We start from the raw sequence: 20,999 nt of genomic DNA on the forward strand, positions 1-20,999 counted from the left end.
TTTTCTATTTCTAGCTTCTTAAGGTGGAAGCAGTGATCAATGATTTTACACCCTATTTTCTAATCTAGTCCTCTAAAGCAATTAAGTCTTCCTCCAAGACTACTTTTGTTAAATCCCACAAATTGTGATGTTTTGCTTTTATTATCATAAAGTAAAAAAAATTTCCTTATTTCTAGTGAGCCAGTTCTTTGAGCCATGGATTATTCAGTAGTGTGCTATTTAAGTCCCACTGGACTATTTTTTAATGATGGAGAGAAATATACTTCTGTTTCATACAAGCCTCTATTGTTTTGGGGTTTTCTGCTATATGTGCCCAAACTTAATTGTAACTAAGATTAATGATACAACAGTATCTGTTTGTAATTTATTACATATCTAATTTCATTAATACCTAATTGGCCTGAATTCCTAGTTTGTTTGAAACATGAAAGTTTAGTTTTATATTTTCTGCATATTAAAAAAAAGTAACGACGGGCTTCCCTGGTGGCGCAGTGGTTGAGAGTCCGCCTGCCGATGCAGGGGACACTGGTTCGTGCCCCGGTCTGGGAAGATCCCGCATGCCGCGGAGCGGCTAGGCCCATGAGCCATGACCGCTGAGCCTGTGCTCCGCAACGGGAGAGGCCACAACAGTGAGAGGCCCACGTACCACAAAAAAAAAAAAAAAAAAAGAAAAAAAAAAATAACGAGAGGTCAGCAATGTCCTGAAATTAAAGCCAGACAAAGGTGCTACATGAAAACAAAACTGCATTGTACAACTGAAACAATATTGTATGTCGAGTACAACTTAATTAAAATAAAAAAATTAAAAAGTATGTTTATAATGTGCTTAACAAAATTAAAAAGAGAAAAACTACAGACCAATCTCTCTTATGAACATAGATGCAAGAATCCTAAAAAAAAATACTAGTAAATTCAATTCAGGAGTATATTAAAAGGATTAACATTTTAATCCTTTTGACCAAGTGGAATTTATCTCTGGAATGCAAGGATGATTTAACATATGAAAAGTCAACACAGTACACCACACATTAATAAGGGGAAAAAAACCACACAATCATCTCAAATGATGCAAAAAAGCATTCAACAAAATTCAATATCCTTTTATGATAAAAAAAACATTCAACAAACTAGAAGGAAACCAACTCAACATAATAAGAGCTATATATGAAAATCCCACAGCTCACATCACATTCAATGGTGGAAGAATGAAAGCTTTCCCTCTAAGATCTGGAACAAGGCAAGGTTGCCTGCTTTCATCACTTCTATTCAACACAGTATGGGAAGTTCTAGCCAGAGCAATTAGGCAAGAAAAAGACAAGGCATTCAAATTGGAAAGGAAGAAGAAAACATTTCTGTTTGAAGATGATATGATCTTATATATAAAAAACCCTAAAGACTCCAGACGAAAAAACCTGTTAGCACTAAGTAAATTCAACAAAGTAGAACACAAAACATACAAAAATCAGTTGTATTCCTATATACTAACAATCAACAATCTGAAAAGGAAATTTTACAAAACAATTCCGTTTACAAATAGCATCAAAAACAGTAAAACACTTAGGAATCAATTTAACCAACAGGGTAAAAGACTTGCACAATGAAAACTATAGAACATTGCTGGAAGAAAATAAAGAAGACAAATAAATGTAAAGACAGCTTATGTTCATGGATTAGAAGACTTAATATTGTTAAGATGTCAACACTAACCAAAGAAAACTTCAATGCAATCCTTATCAAAATCCCAATGTCTTTGTTTGTTTTTTTTTTTTGCAGAAATAGAAAAACCCATACTAAAGTTCATATGGAATCTCAAAAGGACCCTGAAAAGCCAAAACAATCTCAAAAAAGAACAAAGTTGGAGGACTCACATTTCCTGATTTCAAAATTTAGTAAAAGCTACAGCAGTCAAAACAGTGTGGTGCTGGAATAAACACAGACATACAGAAAAATAGAACAGAAAGGCCAGGAATCAACCTTCACATATATGGTCAAATAGTTTTTGACAAGGGTGCCAAGACCACTAAACAAAATGGTGCTGGCAAAACTGGATATCCACTTGCAAAAGAGTGGAGTTGAACCCTTACTAAAACCATTTACAAAAATTAACTGAAAATGAATCCAAGGTCTAAATGTAAGAGCTAAAGCTATGAAATACTTAGGAAATACACAGAATGGGAGAAAGTATTTGCAAATGACATATGTGATAGGGATTAATATCCAGAATATACAGAGAACTTCTAAAGCTCAACAAAAAACAACCTGATTCAAAACTGGGCAAAGAACTGAAACAGACATTTGTTCTAAGATACAAAAAATGGTCAGTAAGCACATGAAAAGATGCTTAACATCATGAATCATTAGAGAAATACAAACCACAATGAGATACCATTTCATACTAATTAGGATGGCATTACACACACCCAAACACACACACACACAGAGTAACAACTGTTGGCATGGATGTGGAAAAACTGGAACCCATGTGCTCTATCAGTGAGAACGTAAAGCGGTACATTCGCTGTGGAAAACAGTATGGCAACATCACAAAAAAACCCACAGAATTGTCATTTGATTCAACAATTCTAATTATGAATATATATGCAAAAGAACTGAAAGCAAGAACTTGAACAGATATTTGTACCCTCATGTTCACAGCATCATTCACAATAGCTGAAAGGTGGAAACAACTCAAATGTCCATGAACCACATGTATACACAAAATGTGGTAATACATAAAATGCAATATTATTCAGTCTTAAAAAGAAATGAGGGCTTCCCTGGCGGCGCAGTGGTTGAGAGTCCGCCTGCCGATGCAGGGGACACGGGTTCGTGCCCTGGTCCGGGAAGATCCCGCATGCCGCGGAGCGGCTAGGCCCGTGAGCCATGGCCGCTGAGCCTGCACGTCCGGAGCCTGTGCTCCGCAGCGGGAGAGGCCACAACAGTGAGAGGCCTGCATACCGCCAAAAAAAAAAACAAAAAAAGAAATGAAATTCTGATACAAGCTAAAACATGGATGAGCCTTGGAAACATGATGCTAAGTGAAATTAGCCAGTCACAAAGGACAAACATTGTATGATTAGTCAAATTCAGAAACAGAAGGTAGAACAGTACTTATCAGGGACTGGGGGAGAAGGGAGACTGGAGAGTTACAGTTTACTGGGTACAGAGTTTCAGTATAGGATAATAAAAAAGTGTTAGAGATGGATCGTGGTGATGGTTGCACAGCAATAAGTGTACTTAACACCACTAAGATATAAACCTAAAATGGTCAACTTTGTTATGTCTATTTGACCATAATTTAAAAAATAAAAAACCCTAAACAAAACATATTAAGCAAATCAACGAAACATAGTTACTTTTCAAAAATGGAAAAGAAAAAGTAATGGGAGTTTTCAAGTTAAAAGGTGATAGAAATGAAAGAAAGTAGGTATCAGAAATCAGGGATTAATTGGTGAGCAGTACTGTACTGATAATTTCTAAACACTCTCATTTAATGCTGTGAATAGATGATAACAAATATGGAAAGTCTCTAGGAGAAAATATTTAAGAAGCTAGTGGAAATACAAAACATTTAGTGATCAGAGACCTACAGGCAAGCCACCTCAAGAAATAGCACTCTTTGGTAATTGAGATCTTTATATAAAAATCTTAGGAATCAGTTTTACTTTTAATCAAAACATTTAGAAAACTTACAAGGCAGATTTTCCAGTGCGGGGATCTATATAGGTGGTTGTTCTTCTATTGTGGTCCACAAAATATGGAATTCCATCTACTGTGAACCTCATTTCCCAGCCTTCAGGTAAGGGCTTTTCATTTAATTGACTATATAAAACACAGAAACATATATAAACAAAAAGTGTTAAAGAGTTCCTTGTTTGCCAAGTACAGAAACTAAAAATACCCATAAAGGCGGTAGAAATCTTCTAGAAAACCATTTAGTCCAGTATTTTCCACCTGTTTACTAAAATCCTACAAGCATGTTAAACATGTCAACAGGCCCGTCAACCATCAGTCATTCATCTCTCTTTTAAACTTTCGTAACAGCAGTCTAACTGGTTTTGCTGCCTCTAGTCTCACTCTGGTCCTGTACTCATATTTCACGTTGCTGACAGAGTACTAAAACGGAGATCTGAACAAATTCTTTCTCTTCTAAAAGTGATATCACTATTCACCACTAACCAATTATAAGACATAAACTCCTCCATTTGGCCCTCACTCTGTCTCGATACTCTGCCCTCTATGTTTCCTTTCTGTTTTACCTCTGCACTCTACCTCCAACTCCCTTCCACGAACCCTGTGTAGTGTACGCCTACTCACCATTTCCCTAAACAAGACATGGTCTGTCAAACCTCCAAGTGAAGCCCTTCCCCTTGGCCAGAATCTCTATTATTCCTATTAAGGCAACTCAAATGTTCTTAATGGAGTATTCCTACCCACTTCCTTAATACCTATCTTTAGACCTTGCTTAATCTGTCTAAACTTCAGTGTTCTAAGTTTCATCCATATTTTCCAGTTCATTTTTCTCTATTCTACAGTTTCATTTTTCTCATCTGGTGGGTTTGGTGAGAAGGCAAAGCAATGGAAATGTTCAAGTTCACAACAGAAAGGAAGAAAAGGAGGGGTTAGAGGCATTTAATCTCACTGTTTTAGAGAGCCACTACTGCTGACAGGAGTGTCACTTTCCTCAAGTGTACTTCAGAAGAACAAAAGGCTTAGAACCATTGCCTAGAACAGTACTTTGTGAACTATGTCAAAAAGTTAAGATCATTTAACTATATTTACAGAACTAAATACAAATGTCAGACAAAAAAGACTACTAAAAATTTAAGAAGATAACACTTCTCATTTGTTGTAATCATATTTGCAAGATGGGCTCAGTAACAAGTTGTTTTCTTGAAAACAAATTGGATAGAACTGGGTCGTTTGTATTATTTATAAAAATATGATTCTAACTTTAGCTCTGAAACTTTAAATATGATTCTAACTTTAGCTCTGAAACTTTAAAGCAAATTACAGAAAGGTGACATGGTCTATTCTATCCTTAGTGACAGAATTTTAAAGAGAAATTAGAAATGTTACCTATGAAATTCTTAATTATTCCTTTTTAAGAAATTGAAAATATTTAAGTTAAATACCATAACTCCATAAAATGTTGTGATTTGCTGGTACCCAGAAATAGATTTTAAATTTAAAGCACACCTTTAAAATAGAGGTTCTTAAAACCCTGACCTATGGTAGTTGTGAAGATTTAATCACGCCCCAATAGAGGTCAGACCTCTGCCCTCAGCTACTGGGAGATGATCTCTAGGCCTCTGGAATGTCCTGCCTGTCAAGTGTATCTCTGTTTGCTTAGGGGCTTCGAACACCAGACCGTCAATCATGTGATTTATGAGGGAGGCTTTGGAATATGCCATATCAGCTCTAACCTCTGGAGTAACTAGACACTATAGGTATTAGCCCAAACTGTGGGGAAGAGCTGGAAACTAAAGGTTAGCTATGCAGGCAGTACATGATGGAGCCCCAATAAAAACTCTGGATACTAGAGACTAGGGTGAGATTCCCTGGTTGGCAATACTCAACACATACTGTTCCACATCAATTCTGGGCATTTGGAACCCTCTCACATTCTGCCCTATACATCTCTTCCTTCTGTTGGTTCTAGTTTGTATCCTTTCCCTGTAATAAAGGAGGCTGTGAGTATAAGAGGTTTCAGAGAGTTCTAGTCTCTCTAGTGAGTTATTGAACCTGAAAGTGGTTGGGTAGACACCCTAAATTTGTAGTCAGTCAGTCTGAAGTGAGAGTAGTCTTGGAGACCTCCCAGCTTGTGCCTGATGTCTTAAGTGACGTCAATTTTGTGGGGACTGTGCCTTCTGACTATATAGCTTACCAAATTCCCTGCAGAATGGAACCCTCTGGAAATCTGATAAACACACAGCATTACATATTGTTATGGGCTGAATTGTGTCAACCCACAAATTCTTCTGCTGAAATCCCAACCCTCAGTACCTCAGAATGCGACCTTATTTGGAAACAGGGTTATTAAAGATGTAATTAGATGAGATCATGCTGGAATAAGGTGGGCCACTAATCCAATATGATCGATGTCCTTATTAAAGGGGGAAATTTGGACCTTGAGACATGCATACAGGAAGAATGCCACTGGAGTTACGCTGCACAAGCCAAGTAACTATCAAAGACAGAAGAGAGACCTGGAACACATCCTTTCCTAGTGCCTTCAGAGGGAGCACAGCTCTGCTGACACCTTGACCTTGAACTTCTATCTAGCTTCCTAAAATATGTATAAGACAAGTTTCTGTTGTTTAAGTCACTCAGTTTGTGGTACTTTGTTAAAGCAGCTCTAGCAAACTAATACATACACTATCACATAATGTTATAAAGAAAAACAATTACATATACATAATAAATATTAAAAAGATAAACTTGTAATAAATAATATATCTCTTTAGTGGCTTATTAACTAGCAAGTTCTTGTAATGATGTGTGTAAACAATATTTTGAGATATCTGCAACAACTGCAGAAAGATATTAAAAACCTGTGATTTCTACTGGTGGCAAAGTCCTAGGCATTGTTAGTTCTAATATTATGGTTGTGGCCTACAATCATAATGGAAAGAACACTCAGTTTCAGGTAAAGGTTACTGAAAATGAATATGTATTTTTCCCCTCTAAGTCACATACTCCCTGAATTCTATCCAGAGATGTCAGGTTGCAAAACCCCACTTTAGAATTAGTAATCTGGTCTTACTAACAACAAACAGGTATTTTTTGGGGGAAAACACACAAACACACACACACACACACACACACACACACACATTCATATATACCAGTGAGGTATTTTTCCCCCCTGTACTCTCAAGAAACCCACATTCATTATATGGAAGTAATAGTGTAATTTTTTCTCTTAAGTATATGGGTAATTAAGGTCTTTGGGGAAAGAATATGTAGGTTTGATATTTTTCATAACTGAGTTGGAAATAGGGTACAATCTTTAAGAAGTTATCTATACACTAATAACTGCAAGTTCTTACCCTTGATTTCTGGGGTCTTCCCATTGTGTAATACGAGTATTGTGGTTGACAAAATATACTCTACCATTGCTGTCCGTTCTCTTCTCTTTAAAACAAATGAAAAAAGGCAAAGCATTAGAGTTGGCATAGTCTTCTTCCTCAAATTAAAATAAGATGAGCTGATTTTGCCCATTTCTCACTGCTGTTGATTTTGTAGTTTTTAAATCACAACTTTAAAGGTTTAATTTATTCTCTCATTATTAAATCCACATACTTACTCAAGTTATAAAATATCATTTTATCCTAAAACAGGGGTCCCCAACCCCTGGGTCCTCGGCCTGTTAGGAAGAGGTGAGCAGAGGGTGAGCAAGCGAAGCTTCGTCTGCTGCTCCCCACTGCTTGCTGGCTCGCATGACCACATGAACCATTCCCCATCACCACCACCCCTGCCCCCACCTTGGAAAAACTGTCTTCCACAAAACCGGTCCCTGGTGCTGTCCTAGAAACTAAATAGACATAATTCACAATGTCCTGCCCGTAGGACCTTTCTGTTCAATCCAACCAGCAGCAAGAATAATTAACTGTTTTAACTCTGCATATATGACCTCATTTTAACCTTAAAAGTCCCACAGAGTAGGTAGTTTTCGTTTATTTTGAAGATATGGTAACTCAGATCTGCCCCAAATTTCAGAATTAAGTAGCAGCTAGAGGATGGAAACTGACGTCTGCATTCAGAGATTTTTTTTCATATCACACCATCTCAATTCTTAAAATACAATGGGGGGATATAACTTAATTGTTTCTTTGCTATATGCTAGGCATTATTCAACTAGAAAAGACAGTTTCAAAATATATCCTGTTTCTTAATACAACCAGTTTCCAAATCCTAAATATCTATAGTAACTTTTTACACAAGGGTTGGGCACAAGGGCTCTGCTCTTTAATTTACTGTATCTGAAGCAGCTGCTTGTTTACCCACCTGCCTCTTGCTTTAGAATTCTCCTTGTTTTCTTATACCCATTCTACACAATTTGCCCCGCTTCTTTGAGATTTCTCATTAAGGTTTACAAGATGTGTGGATATTATTTTCTCTTTTAATAACCAAATTAGGTTTGAAATTTTAATATTAATACTAGTTCTGTTGTTTTGAACTATTGACTTCTTTGATCCATTACAAATTAATTCTTCAAAAGAACGGTCTCTTCCAGTGTCTGAATCTTTTAAATTTGGCCAAAATGTCTAAAAATGAAAACTGAAGTATTCAATAGTATGAAATGGATTCCCACATTTTACAAAGCATGGTTATCTTAAAATTAGCAATTTTCAAAAAAAAAAAATTTAAGCTTAACTCCATGGTGATAAAGCCAATTTTTATTTCCTATGGTTTGAACGTTCATATGTTTTTCAAACAACATTTATTTAGATCCTTTGGATCTTTCTTTAAGCAAGATATTGCAGAATGAGTATTAGGCCAAATTATATAGCCTCGTAAAGTTAGTGTTTGGTAACTTTTAACTTATCTCCAGGACTGACTCCATGATCGCAAGTAGCAGTGATGATACTGGGGCAGGGGGTCGGGGTTGGGGTGGAGGTGGCACAGAAGGGATATATTGGTATCATGAATCTGCTCCTGACATCTCAGGTAGTTTCTATATCAGCTGACCTAAAATGGAAATAGAACTTCTAGAGTGTATTACATACAGAAAATGGACTCTGCATCTTCTGCCACAACCTGAATAATAAAAATGGCTTTGCCGGTCATGGAACCTTCAGTGTGGAAACATGTAACCAACTTTAAGAGCTGTCTCTGAGGCAAAAAGAAGCACCCACAGTGCTACACAGTTGTAGCTACATAATAACAAAATAAGTTAATGTTCTTGGCAGTCAAATTTAAATTTTTAAATACACTTACAGAATTAATAAATTTCTTGTGTACAAGTAATTTTTATGTAACTTTTATAATCTAAAATTAATATCCTAAGTGCATAGTTGAGCGTATATTCACCTTTTAACTGCCACGTAAGTTCAGATTTCAGGGCCAGATATTCTCTCTTCAAAAAGCTAACATGAACAGAGTCACTGCCTGGGTTTTCCAAGGGTTCTGAAGTCTGAGCACCCTGCCAACCATATCAGAGCTGATGAGGTCAGTTAGCTGACCTCAGCTAAGAACACCCTCTTCTTACCCATGGTCAGTGTTTACTGAATGGTGGCATGAAGCTAGGGATGGCATGGAGCTATTCCTTTTTCCTTTCCTTCCAGATGAACAGATTTAAGGCTTTGGTGTAATTTTGCCTTATTCCTGAACTTGTTTTGTGTGCTTTGGTTTTATCATTTTTAAATGTCTTTTTTTCAAAAAAAAATTTATTTATTTAGACTGCACTGGGTCTTAGTTGTGGCACACAGGATCTTCATTGCAGCGTGCAGGCTCTTTAGCTGTGGCATGCAGACTTCTTAGTTACGGCATACAAACTCTCAGCTGCGGCATGCATGTGGGATCTAGTTTCCTGACCAGGGATCGAACCCCAGCCCCCTGCACTGAGAGCACAGAGTCTTACCCACTGGACCACCAAGAAGTCCCTCATTTTTAACTTTTAACTAAGCAGATTTTCTTTTCAGTGAAAAACATATGTTTGACATTTTAAATATTTAGTTTGTGCACTTAGATTATAGCTCACACACTTTGTAGTTGTGATTTTACTAGGTAGGCTTTCTAAATAAAAGCTTAGAAACATTTTTAAAACAAAAAACCAACAAAACAAAAAAAAGCTAACATGAGGTAAGATAAAGTTAATAGAAAACTTATTTCTATGTTTGTTCTAAGTATATAGTACTGATAAAAGCATTTCTTGGAAGAGGCTGTGAAAAACAAAATTTCAAAGGTGATGCGCTTGCAAACTGAAGGCTCACCTGCTTAGTGAGAAGTACTGTGACTACAGAGCTGATTTCTTACTTCGTTCAAAAAATCACATGGTAAACAACTCCTAAATAACTGAACACCAAGCCTGAATGCACATCAAACCACTTCCTGACTTGATAAATAAAACACTGAAAAACAGAAACTTCTTGTTGTTCTATGTATTCTTTCATAGCAACTCTGAAAATGAGAAAATAGCTTTATACTTGATGGGTAAACCCTCTACACAAAGCCCTATTAGACATATTGTTGAACCAAAAGCATTCTTTGTTCTCCAGCCTCTATAGTTTGCATGTGTTAAAAATTCTTCACTGTCAGCTTGTAAGGTGGTAATGTCTAGTCCTAGCATACAGAAGTCTGAAAGGGTGAAGAAGCTGGATACATGGTGTCACAAAAATAATGCTAACAACTTTAGAACATCAACACAGGCTGTAAACTGGGATTTTATTTCCTGGATCAATGCTGAGGGTCTACTGGGTGGTTCTCATTTGTGATAGTACCAGTGCTGTCACTGGCTCAACAAATAATGCATATGCCCCAAAGGCAGAGAATCATAAAGCAGTAATCAGTCTAAATAATAGGATGATCGTGAACTCATTTAAGAAGGGGGAGGGGTTGCACTTCAACTTCAGGAGTATGAAACCTAAAAATAAGCAGAATGTAAAATAACCAAGGCAAAATTCTGATAACATACATAAGCTGGAACTGGGCCTCTAGAGGCAGTATTTTATGGAGGTGTTGTTGGCTAAAGTAAAAATGAGAAATACTGATGTTGAGGATAATAATAAATACAGAAGACAAGGACCAGATTTGCAAGAAAAGCTTTACAAATAAAGGCAACATAGCCTGCAATTCATGCTTCTTTGAGCGAAAAACAATTTTTTGTAACAGCTGCCCTGGAGAAGGAGCAAAATAGTTTGTGTTTCTAACAAAAGCCAATCAGGTCATGGTTTTTCTGCACTAAAATTAAGAGGATGAATACACGACCTACAGGTATATCGTTTCTCCTCTGTAACACAAACATAAAACAACTCTAGAAATAAAGCTGAGAAGACCATCCATGTCTGGGAATGCAACCAAGCAGGTCTAGTTCAATATGCCTCAAAAGAACAACATCCCTTCTTCTGAAGTACTTCATACCAATAATAAACTGTCCATTACAAGGCTCCCACAGATCCAAAAGACTCCTTACTAAACTACCAGACACTGGTAAAGACAGAAATTCACAACTTTCATATGCCTTCCCTTTGCTACAAGCTAGTGACAATAACAGTTATAACTATGAACTATTATATCTTTTTACTTCTTTGACTCCTAGGAATGCTAGGGATAAATATCTTTAAGGGCAATGGGGTAACTGAAAAGCAGGCTTACATAGCCAGTATCATTTATTGCCCAGATTCATGTGACACTGACATCAATTTTTTCCCCTCCATTCCTAAATAAAGTAACGCTAGAGCAATCTATCTGAGAAACTGATGTTTCCCAACAAGACTATCTAGAAATATCACTTTCTGAAATATCTGCAGCTCCTGAAGATAAAACTTCAACTGGTTCCATAAATGGCTTTACTTTGCTGTTTTGCACTTTCTAGATTCTCTTTCTCTTCCGTGCAAAACTGTTTCTATATTGCCGTGTTTACTCTGGAAACTCGCTACAGCTCTATGACTTATATAATGGATATAAAATAATCTGGTAGGGCAGGCTCATCTTAAAGTCTATAAAAAGTTTTAATAACTAAGATACTTGATAACAGAGCATGCTCATGCAGGACACAGTCACCACCCCAATATGTTCCCCCTTCTACTGTTCTTTCAGATAACATCAACTCAATCAACCTCTGAACTGTGTTTTCGAAGCACCGATATGATCAAAATATCTTTAAAGCTTTTTATTTTGAAATAAGTATTACAGCATACTGCAAAAATCGTTCAAAGAATCTCATATACCCCCTTCAACCAGTTTCCTCCAATGGTGACATTTTATGTAGCTATAGCACAATATCAAAATCAGAAAATTGACACTGGTACATTACTGCTGACTACGAACTTTATTCAATTTTCACTCATTTTTAAAGTTTGAATTCATTTATGTAAACATACAGTTCTATGCACTTTTATTTCATGTACAGATTTGTGTAATCACCACCACGGTCAAGATATAGAACTGTTCCACCACTACATAAGAACCACTTACGTTACCTCCTATGTTTGTAACCACCTACCAGTGGCTCTGTCTCCTGGCAACTACTAATCTATTTCTCATCTCTATAGTTTTGTCATTTCAAGAATGTTATATAAATTGAATAACACAGTATACAATATTTTGAAATGGATTTTTTTCACTAAGCATAATGCCCTTGAGGTCCATCCAGACTTTCATGTGTATCATAATCCATTTCTTCTCATGCTGAGTGGGCAAAATATTTTTATATTTTAGAAGAGTAACTTAGAACTTTTGGGAAATCAAATGCCTATTTGGCACTCTGAATTAAACCAGCACACCCCAAAAGCTTTCCAGATATTCACTCAAGCAAGCGCAGAGTATATCATCCATCCATAAATACCTAATTGTTAAAATAACTGAATTCAATTTAAAAATCCATGTGACTTACCCCATCCAGGTGGCAGGGGACCCAGGGGATCAAATTCTTTATTTTGTGATGTAGCAAACAAGTCTTGATTCTAAAAAGAACAACCCCCAAAATGGTGAAATAATGAACAACTTAAAACAGATAACTTGAGAGCAGGCTTATGAATTCTGATATGCCTTTCCCTGGCCATGTGCAACATAACATACTCTTACAGAGTTCACATCATAGAGAAGTATGACAAGGTCAAGAATAAAAGCCAATGTACTCTCATGAAGAAAAAAACTTTGTCAACATTATTTAACATTTGAAACTATTTGAAATTCAAATATTACAAGTAATTTTACACCCAAATGACCATTTTTTCCCCTTCTTTAGCTCCAAATCAGTAAATTAGAGAAATACATAAATCTCCCAAGAGTTACTTATAAATAACAGTACTCAGAGTCATCAGCTGGCTAAGAAAAATTTTGTATTTATAACTCAAAAATAGAGGATCATATACAGGACATGGTATATACAAAGAATTGTGAGAAGAGAGTTGGGGGAGCAGGAAGAACAGGCTGTCAGATGAGTAAAAGAAAAGAATTCCAGTTGGAAGGAGATGACAAGCCTAGAACTGTATAGAAGATTTCTTAAATTTGTTTGAAATTATCACATTGGTGGAGAGAGGTTTGGTTAGATAAAAGGAAAGTAGGAGTCAACCACTGGAAAAAGAGAAGCAGAAGTCATACTGAGTGTGTAGTGTGAAGGGTTAATGACTGTGTTTTAGTTTAAATGTATAATGAAGTGGGGGATACTTTGTGGTCTTTCAGTAAGATGTGGTTAAGCCCTTACTCCTTTAAGTAAGATAAGGCAAATAAATAATAGACTAACTGCTTCAAAAAAAAATTATGGAAAAAGAACTCACAAGTAAAATAAGACAGTGCACCCCATATACCAGCAACGAGATTCAACAATTACCAAAACTACCACATTTCTTTATTTTTCTTCCATATTCTTTGCTGAAGCAAAAAAAAAAAAGCAGTCATCATTTCACTCCTATGTATTTTAGTATGCCTTTCTAAAATTTGTGAACATTTTCTTATACAACCACAATATCATTATCATACCTAGCAAAGAATCTATGTTAATTTTATCATCTAATACACAATCCCTAATTAAATGTCTCTGGTTGCTTACTGGGTCAAATCAGAATCCAAACAAAGTCATCATACTGCATTTGGTTTAGTCTAAATTTATAGCAGTTTCCCCCACTGTTGGTCCTTTCCTGCCCAACCCCCGCCCCCATGTCAATGACTTATTACAGCAACTAGGTTAACTGACTGAAAAAGTTTTAAAAGCATATGAGATATATTCCATTTCTCATTTAAAAGCTCTTGGAAGACAGACCTGTCAAGCAGTGGCCTTGCTCCTCCTGACACACACAATAATGAAAACAGGGTAACCAAGGAGAAACACTACACAAGGTTTGAACCCTGGTTACAGAACAGGTCGGAGTAGTCTGGCATATGACAATCTGTTTTGATAATTTTCTAAGACCCAAGCGTATCCCACAGGCTCTCCCTGGACAGACAAGGTGGGGGGTACAGGCACAATGAAACCATGGGCCAGAGCCATTACACAGTGATACATTATCCATTCTGAGGTTAAAAACGCTAGGTGTAGGGCTTCCCTGGTTGCGCAGTGGTTGAGAGTCCGCCTGCCGATGCAGGGGACACGGGTTCGTGCCCCGGTCCGGGAAGATCCCACATACCGCGGAGCGGCTGGGCCCGTGAGCCATGGCCGCTGAGCCTGTGCGTCCGGAGCCTGTGCTCCGCAACGGGAGAGGCCACAACAGTGAGAGGCCCGCGTACCGAAAGAAAAAAAAAAAAAGCTAGGTGTATGAGCATCTACTGCCCCCGTAACCACGGTCAGAACAAAGGCCACTGCATCTACCCAATAAACAGACTTTATCAGCAACACCCCACCACTTTTTAAGTAGCTGGTATTAAGAATGTTCAATTCAGTTCATAACTAAAATAAGCTGTTTAAGTTCTTTATAATTTAGAACCACTTTATAACAAGAGCAAAGAGTAAGAATTTGGATAGAAGAAAAAAAAAAAGAAAAGAAAATGGTTGATGAGTAAAAGCTGCAATTCTAGAAAAGTTCCAAAGACTCTATTTAATTGGTCAAGTTTACAATAAAGCAATACACACTGTAGGTGCTCCAAGAATCTGTTAAATCTGTCTTTAAAAAGAGTGTTTTTAAAGGTCATGTACTAGACATACAGATGGCCAACAGGCACATGAAAAGATGCTCAACATCACTAATCAAAACCACAAATGAGATATCACCTCACACCCATCAGAATGGTTATCATTGAAAACATCACAAAACAAATGTTGGTGAGGATGTAAAGAAAAAGGGAATCCTGTACGCTATTGGTAGAAATGTAAATTGGTGCAGCTACTTTGGAATACAGTATGGAGGTTCCTCAAAATACTAAAAGCAGGGACTTCCCTGGTGGTCCAGTGGTTAAGACTTCTTCATGCTTCCACTGCAGGGGGCACGGGTTCAATCCCTACTCAGGGAACTAAGATCCTGCATGCCACATGGTGTGGCCAAAGAAAAAAAAAAAGACCAAAAATAGAACTACCATATGATCCAGCAATTCCATTCCTGGATATATATATCTGAAGAAAACAAAAACACTAATTCAAAAAGATACATGCACCCCCATGTTCACAGCAGCTTTATTTACAATAACCAAGAAAGATATGGAAGTAAAAAAAGTATCCATCAACAGATGAATGGCCAAAGAATATGTGGTATATATACACAATGGAATACTACTCAGCCAAAAAAAGGACATTTTGCCATTTGCAACAACATGGATGAACCTGGAGGGTATTATGCTTAGTGAAATAAGTCAGAGGAAGACTAATACTGTATGTTATCACTTATATATGGAATCTAAAAACTAAAACAAATGAATGAACAAAATAGAAAAAGACTCACAGATATAGAGAACTAGTAGTTACCAGTGGGAAGAGGGAAAGGGGGAGGGGCAAGATAGGGGTAGGGGATTAAGAGGTACAAACTATTACGTACAAAATAAATAAGCTACAACGAATATATTGTATAGCACAAGGAATATATCACTATTTTATAACAATTTTAAATGGAATATAATCTATAAAAATTTGAATAACTATGTTGTACACCTGAAACTAATATAATATCGTAAACCAACTATACTTCAATGAAAATAAAAATAAATAAAAAATCATATGTTATAGGGGCTTCCCTGGTGGTGCAGTGGTTAAGAATCCGCCTGCCAATGCAGGCGACACGGGTTTGAGCCCTGGTCTGGGAAGATCCCACATGCCGCGGAGCAACTAAGCCCGTGTGCAACAACTACTGAGCCTGTGCTCTAGAGCCCGCGAGCCACAACTACTGAAGCCCGTGTGCCACAACTACTGAAGCCTCCACAACGAGAAGCCCATGCACTGCAACAAAGAGTAGCCCCCGCTCTCAGCAACTAGAGAAAACCCGTGTGCACCAGCAAAGACCCAATGCAGCCAAAAATTAAACAAATGAATAAATAAATAAATGTATTAAAAAAAGATCATGTATTATAAAAGTGAGATAAAGGGCACATTTGCAATTGTGGATATGAGGGAGAGAAAAGTTGAAAACTAACATTTCTATGTAACCAGTATGTGCCAAACATATTAGGAACTTTATTTTACAGAATCGTCAAAAAAAAAACCCTCTGAGGTAATTTTATATATGGATCTATTGTATACATAAAGTAAATGAGTCTTGATGAGGTTAAGTAACTTACTCAAAGTCATATAGAGAAAGTAACTGTGGAACCAGGATTTGAACCCAGATGTACCTGACTCCAAAGCCCATCCTCTTTCCACTGGACACCTATGTGGAAACTAGCTTTTAAGAAGGCAGGCAAGCTAGGTATTCAAACCTAAAAGAAATTTGGCCAGGCATACCAAAGGTGATTATAATTTAGAAAGAAAGGAAGATGTAAAACAGCATTGGAGAAAATAAAACGAAAACGGTGAAGTAGATGAGACAAAAATTAATTTCAACTCTAAAACCACTGGGAAGGGGAAGATAGTGACAGCTATCTTCTGCTGTGACAGAAGGTGGCAAGAAAAACTGTTGCGTGAAAGAAAGTTATTTTAGTCATAACCACGTAGTGAAGGGAAACCTGCTGATAAAAGTGCATTTATCTACATCAGTGAATGATTATGATGATGATGAGGTCCAAGAAACAGAAATATGGAGAAAAGGCAAAAAAAAGGTAATTCCTAGTAAGAATAGGAATTTACTCTTATGGATTCTAACAGGGATGATACTGATGGTAGTAGAAGAGAAGAGATGAAAATGGAGAGGGTCAGCTTCTCTTGAACTCTTGGAGAGTTGGTTTATGTAAAATTTAAACCATTTCCAGAAATGAGATGTTTTGATACCAAAGATAATATGGTTTTAAAGCCATAATAATATATTTAACATCATCCTATAAGGAATCAAATTTCTTTAGTCTCCCACAGCACCAAATAATTATTGCATAAATTTTACGTTTATATGTTACAAAATGATTCAATTCTATCATTAGTTCACTACAATTGAGTCAGGTGCTATTAGACCCAAGCCATCTAATGTTCCGCTAAGTTAGGCAGTATTAAATTCATAACTGTTTTCTTTCTAAACTGCTTGGATTTATTTTTACTATTCTTTCGTAAATGAATTTTAAGTTGTCCTAACTTCTTTTTTATTTTCAACAGTAACAAAGCAAAGGAGGTTGAACTTCCGGAATTTTTAAAAAGAAAAGAATAAATCACCTACACAGAATACTGGAAACAAGGTCTAAAAATAATAATCTATCAACAGCAACAACTGGGTTGCCATCCTACTTGTACTTTCTTTTTACTGCTTTACATTTCATATGCAAGAAAAGGTTAAAAATCAAACACTCATTAAGTTTATAATGCAAGTACATATGCTCACCCCATAAATGAACCTCTGGTTAAATTGCTGCATAGCTCCTTGAAGCTGACTACGTTGGAGCTGCCACTGTTCATAGTTCCGGACGGATTCCAATGTTGGCCTCTGCCACGTCGTTGTTCTTGTGAAATGGTCAACATAATAAATACGTCCCATGTTGTCAACCCGCCGTTCCCAGCTAAATCAGGACAAAAACAACTGGATTCAACAAATACTCATGAAACAGATAAGAATTAAACAGGACTTCATTTTAGCCCTGGTACAGGTTTGGTAAGAATTTCCCTTGCAATACTACTTTTGATTTACCTGAAGTGTTTTATTTTATATATATATATATATATATATATATATATATATACACATACATACATATATATGTATGTATATATATATATAGTGTGTGTGTGGTACGCGGGCCTCTCACTGCTGTGGCCTCTCCCGTTGTGGAGCACAGGCTCTGGACGCGCAGGCTCGGCGGCCATGGCTCACGGGCCCAGCCGCTCCGCGGCATGCGGGATATTCCCGGACCGGGGCACGAACCCATGTCCCCTGCATCGGCAGGCGGACTCTCAACCACTGCGCCACCAGGGAAGCCCTATTTTATATATTTTAAATGGTCTATAAGTGAACTTAAGAGGAATGTGTATAAAAATTTCTTTCTTAAAAGTTAAGGTGTATCAGGTTTTTAAAACAGAATGTATCTTACTGATTAAGTCTCAAACAATCATTAAGACAAAACCTCTCATTTTCTTTCTTTCAAATGTTCTTTTGACTGTTGCAATCCCAATAGGGACAGAAACATACACACACACACACACACACACACACACAGAAGGGGGGGGAGAGAGGGTGCTTTTCACAGATGTCAGAAAAAGCCCTTTTTCACAAGAATACAACTATCTTATTTATCATTTCAAATGGGTACATAACCTATCAAGTGAACGTTGATAAAATAACTTGGTGATGTCTACCTGGTTGATTATTTAGGGTTATGCCTACTAGTCTAATATTACAAATACAGAATTGGTTCCAGAACACTCCTCAGATACTCAAGTCCCTCATATAAAATGGCATAGTATTTGCATATAACCAGGCACATCATCCAGTATACTTTAATCATCTCTGGATTACTTGTAATACCTAATATAATGTAAATGCTGCATAAATAGCTGTCAATAAAATGTTATGTAAATAGTTCCCAGGGCTTGGGAAATTCAATTTTCAAAATTCAAAATTTTGTCTTTTGAAACATCTTGGAATTTCCCCCCCAATATTTCCCCTCCAATATTGGAGCGCCAACTGTAGTAAAATAATAAATACCATTTATATATCAAAAATTTCTTTCTTCCTTTGCATTATTTCTTGAGGATGAATTTCCTGGAAAGGGTTACTAAGGGTATGGGTATTATTATGGTTATATATCCTTTCTGTGAGCGTTGTAACTAACTTATACTACCACTAGCAATGTTATGAGGTAAAGTTCCTCTACAGTCTCACCAACACTGTACTTTTTAGGTGTGTATTTAAGATTACTAGCAAGATTAAATATTTCCCCAGATTTGCTACTGACTTCCCTCAAATGAAAATATTTTTTATTCCAATTATTTTATATAATATAAATGTTAAATGCTTAACATTCTATTAATATATCCTCATTTTATTATTATTAATATATTAATATTTCCCCAACTATCTTGCAATGACTTCATTATTATATATTAGTTTTTTATAATATGAACTTTACCATATATAGGATAGGGGCTATAATTCTTATACAGTTAAAAAAAAAAAAAGCTAAAATTAAAACCCTGCAGTTTGAGCCAGGTAAAAGTTCACAAAGGAAACGGAATCTTTCTTTAGGTCAGAAATGAGTGAAAATAAAAGTCATTCATCATGGCCAATCAATTCCCTGACTCTCTTCTTTTTAGTCTGCACCTATCATAAAACAAAGTAGAGAGAGACAAGATCGACAGAAGAGGAAAAGTAGGAAGGTAGGGAAGATTTTTGTATAGATATAATCTATAGTTCTGAATAAATACTTTTTTTCTTCTTCAATACAGACACTTACCCAGGAGGTAGAGGTTCTGGTCTATCCCACGTTGTTCTTTTTTCAATATGATCTACATAGTAAACTCGTCCATGCTGGTCCACTCTCTGCTCCCAACTTAAACATAAAATTAAAAAGCTGATATGCTACATGTATGAATAGCCTGGTTTTTTAATCCTGTATTTGTCGTCTTCTCTTATATGATGATATTACAGAGCTGAGACAAATAAGCATGTCCGTATATAAAGCAGATACCAAAAGAATTTAGGAATAAAGTCAAGAAATGTTATACTGAGGGTGACACATGGTGGATGAGATTTCTCCTGCAGAAGTATCTGCTCTAGCAGATGTCTTATATTTCTAAAGAGGCTTAAAGCAATGCATTCAGGATACAAAAACTGTCTCAATCTGATCAGGGTATACATAGGACTTGAGTGGAAAAGAAAACTGTAATTATTGTTATAAAATCTGACGAAAGACAGCTATTAACTGAAGGGCAAAGGGCAGTTCTGGTACTAGAAAAACTGAAATCAAAGAATAAGACTTTTTCAGATGTGCTCCTGCACAACAGTACCAAAGAAAAAGGCAATATGAGTATTGAAGTCTCCTTGGTAGGTTTAACCCCAAAGTAAAAAAGACAGGAATAAACCAACAGAGTTTAGAAGAACCAGTCACTTCTAAGAGCACCCACTCTGTTGGAATAAACCAACAAAGTTTCGAAGAACCAATCACTTCTAATCCCTTGCACAAACAATTTTTAATCTGGCTGCCCATGTAGGCTTTCAAAAAGGAAAATGGCCTAACTACCCACATAAGTAATACAGTCTCTTTAAGCAATTAAACTCCTCATCATGAGAGTTTTAAAATTTATCACTTAGTCAATTAATTTCTGTTTAGCATTCTGAGCTCTGGATTAATTTGAATGCCACAAAATATGTGTGTGTGGTGTGTGTGTGTGTGTGTGTGTGTGTGTGTGTGTGTGTGTGTGTGTGTGTGTGTGTGTGTGTGTGTGTGTGTGTGTATAACTATCAGAGTATTATTAATTTAAAAAATAATCAGTAGAGATTTACATGAGATTTGTAATCCCTCTCAGTTTCCTAAATTATTATTACTCTGCTATGACTTTATAATGCTAAAAAAATTAAGTGATTTTCCCCCCCTTCAAAAGAAAAGACAATCTGAATCAGGCGACTATTTTATTACTTGGTCTTGGTGAACTTTCTATGGCTCAGAGTCCTTCAATAAAAAAAATTTTTTTTTTCTTTCACTTTGCTCTGGAAATGAGGGAGAAATTTCAAATGTGGCAAAGCTTTTTTGTTCAGTTTGACTCTAGACCTCCCCCAACACACACACATAAACACATACAGAGTTATAAGACAGTTTTTTAAAGAATGGAGTTCAGTACT

General features: G+C 36.5%; 1 protein-coding gene across 3 annotated transcripts in view; it reads right to left on the reverse strand.

The window, feature by feature from the left end:
- The window catches only part of ITCH (itchy E3 ubiquitin protein ligase), a 121,473-nt gene that overhangs the window by 23,535 nt on the left and 76,939 nt on the right, over nt 1-20,999 (reverse strand). For all 3 annotated transcript variants that reach the window (XM_079946531.1, XM_079946529.1, XM_079946530.1), the window contains 5 exons: nt 19,615-19,710; nt 17,550-17,724; nt 12,560-12,629; nt 7,053-7,137; nt 3,694-3,822 (listed from right to left, as the gene is read on the reverse strand). In XM_079946531.1, the coding sequence (XP_079802657.1) occupies nt 3,694-3,822; nt 7,053-7,137; nt 12,560-12,629; nt 17,550-17,724; nt 19,615-19,710 (555 nt within the window). The remainder of the gene's footprint in view (nt 1-3,693; nt 3,823-7,052; nt 7,138-12,559; nt 12,630-17,549; nt 17,725-19,614; nt 19,711-20,999) is intronic.

This window comes from Stenella coeruleoalba, assembly GCF_951394435.1.
Source record: "Stenella coeruleoalba genome assembly, chromosome: 15".
Classification (NCBI taxonomy): Eukaryota; Metazoa; Chordata; class Mammalia; order Artiodactyla; family Delphinidae; genus Stenella; species Stenella coeruleoalba.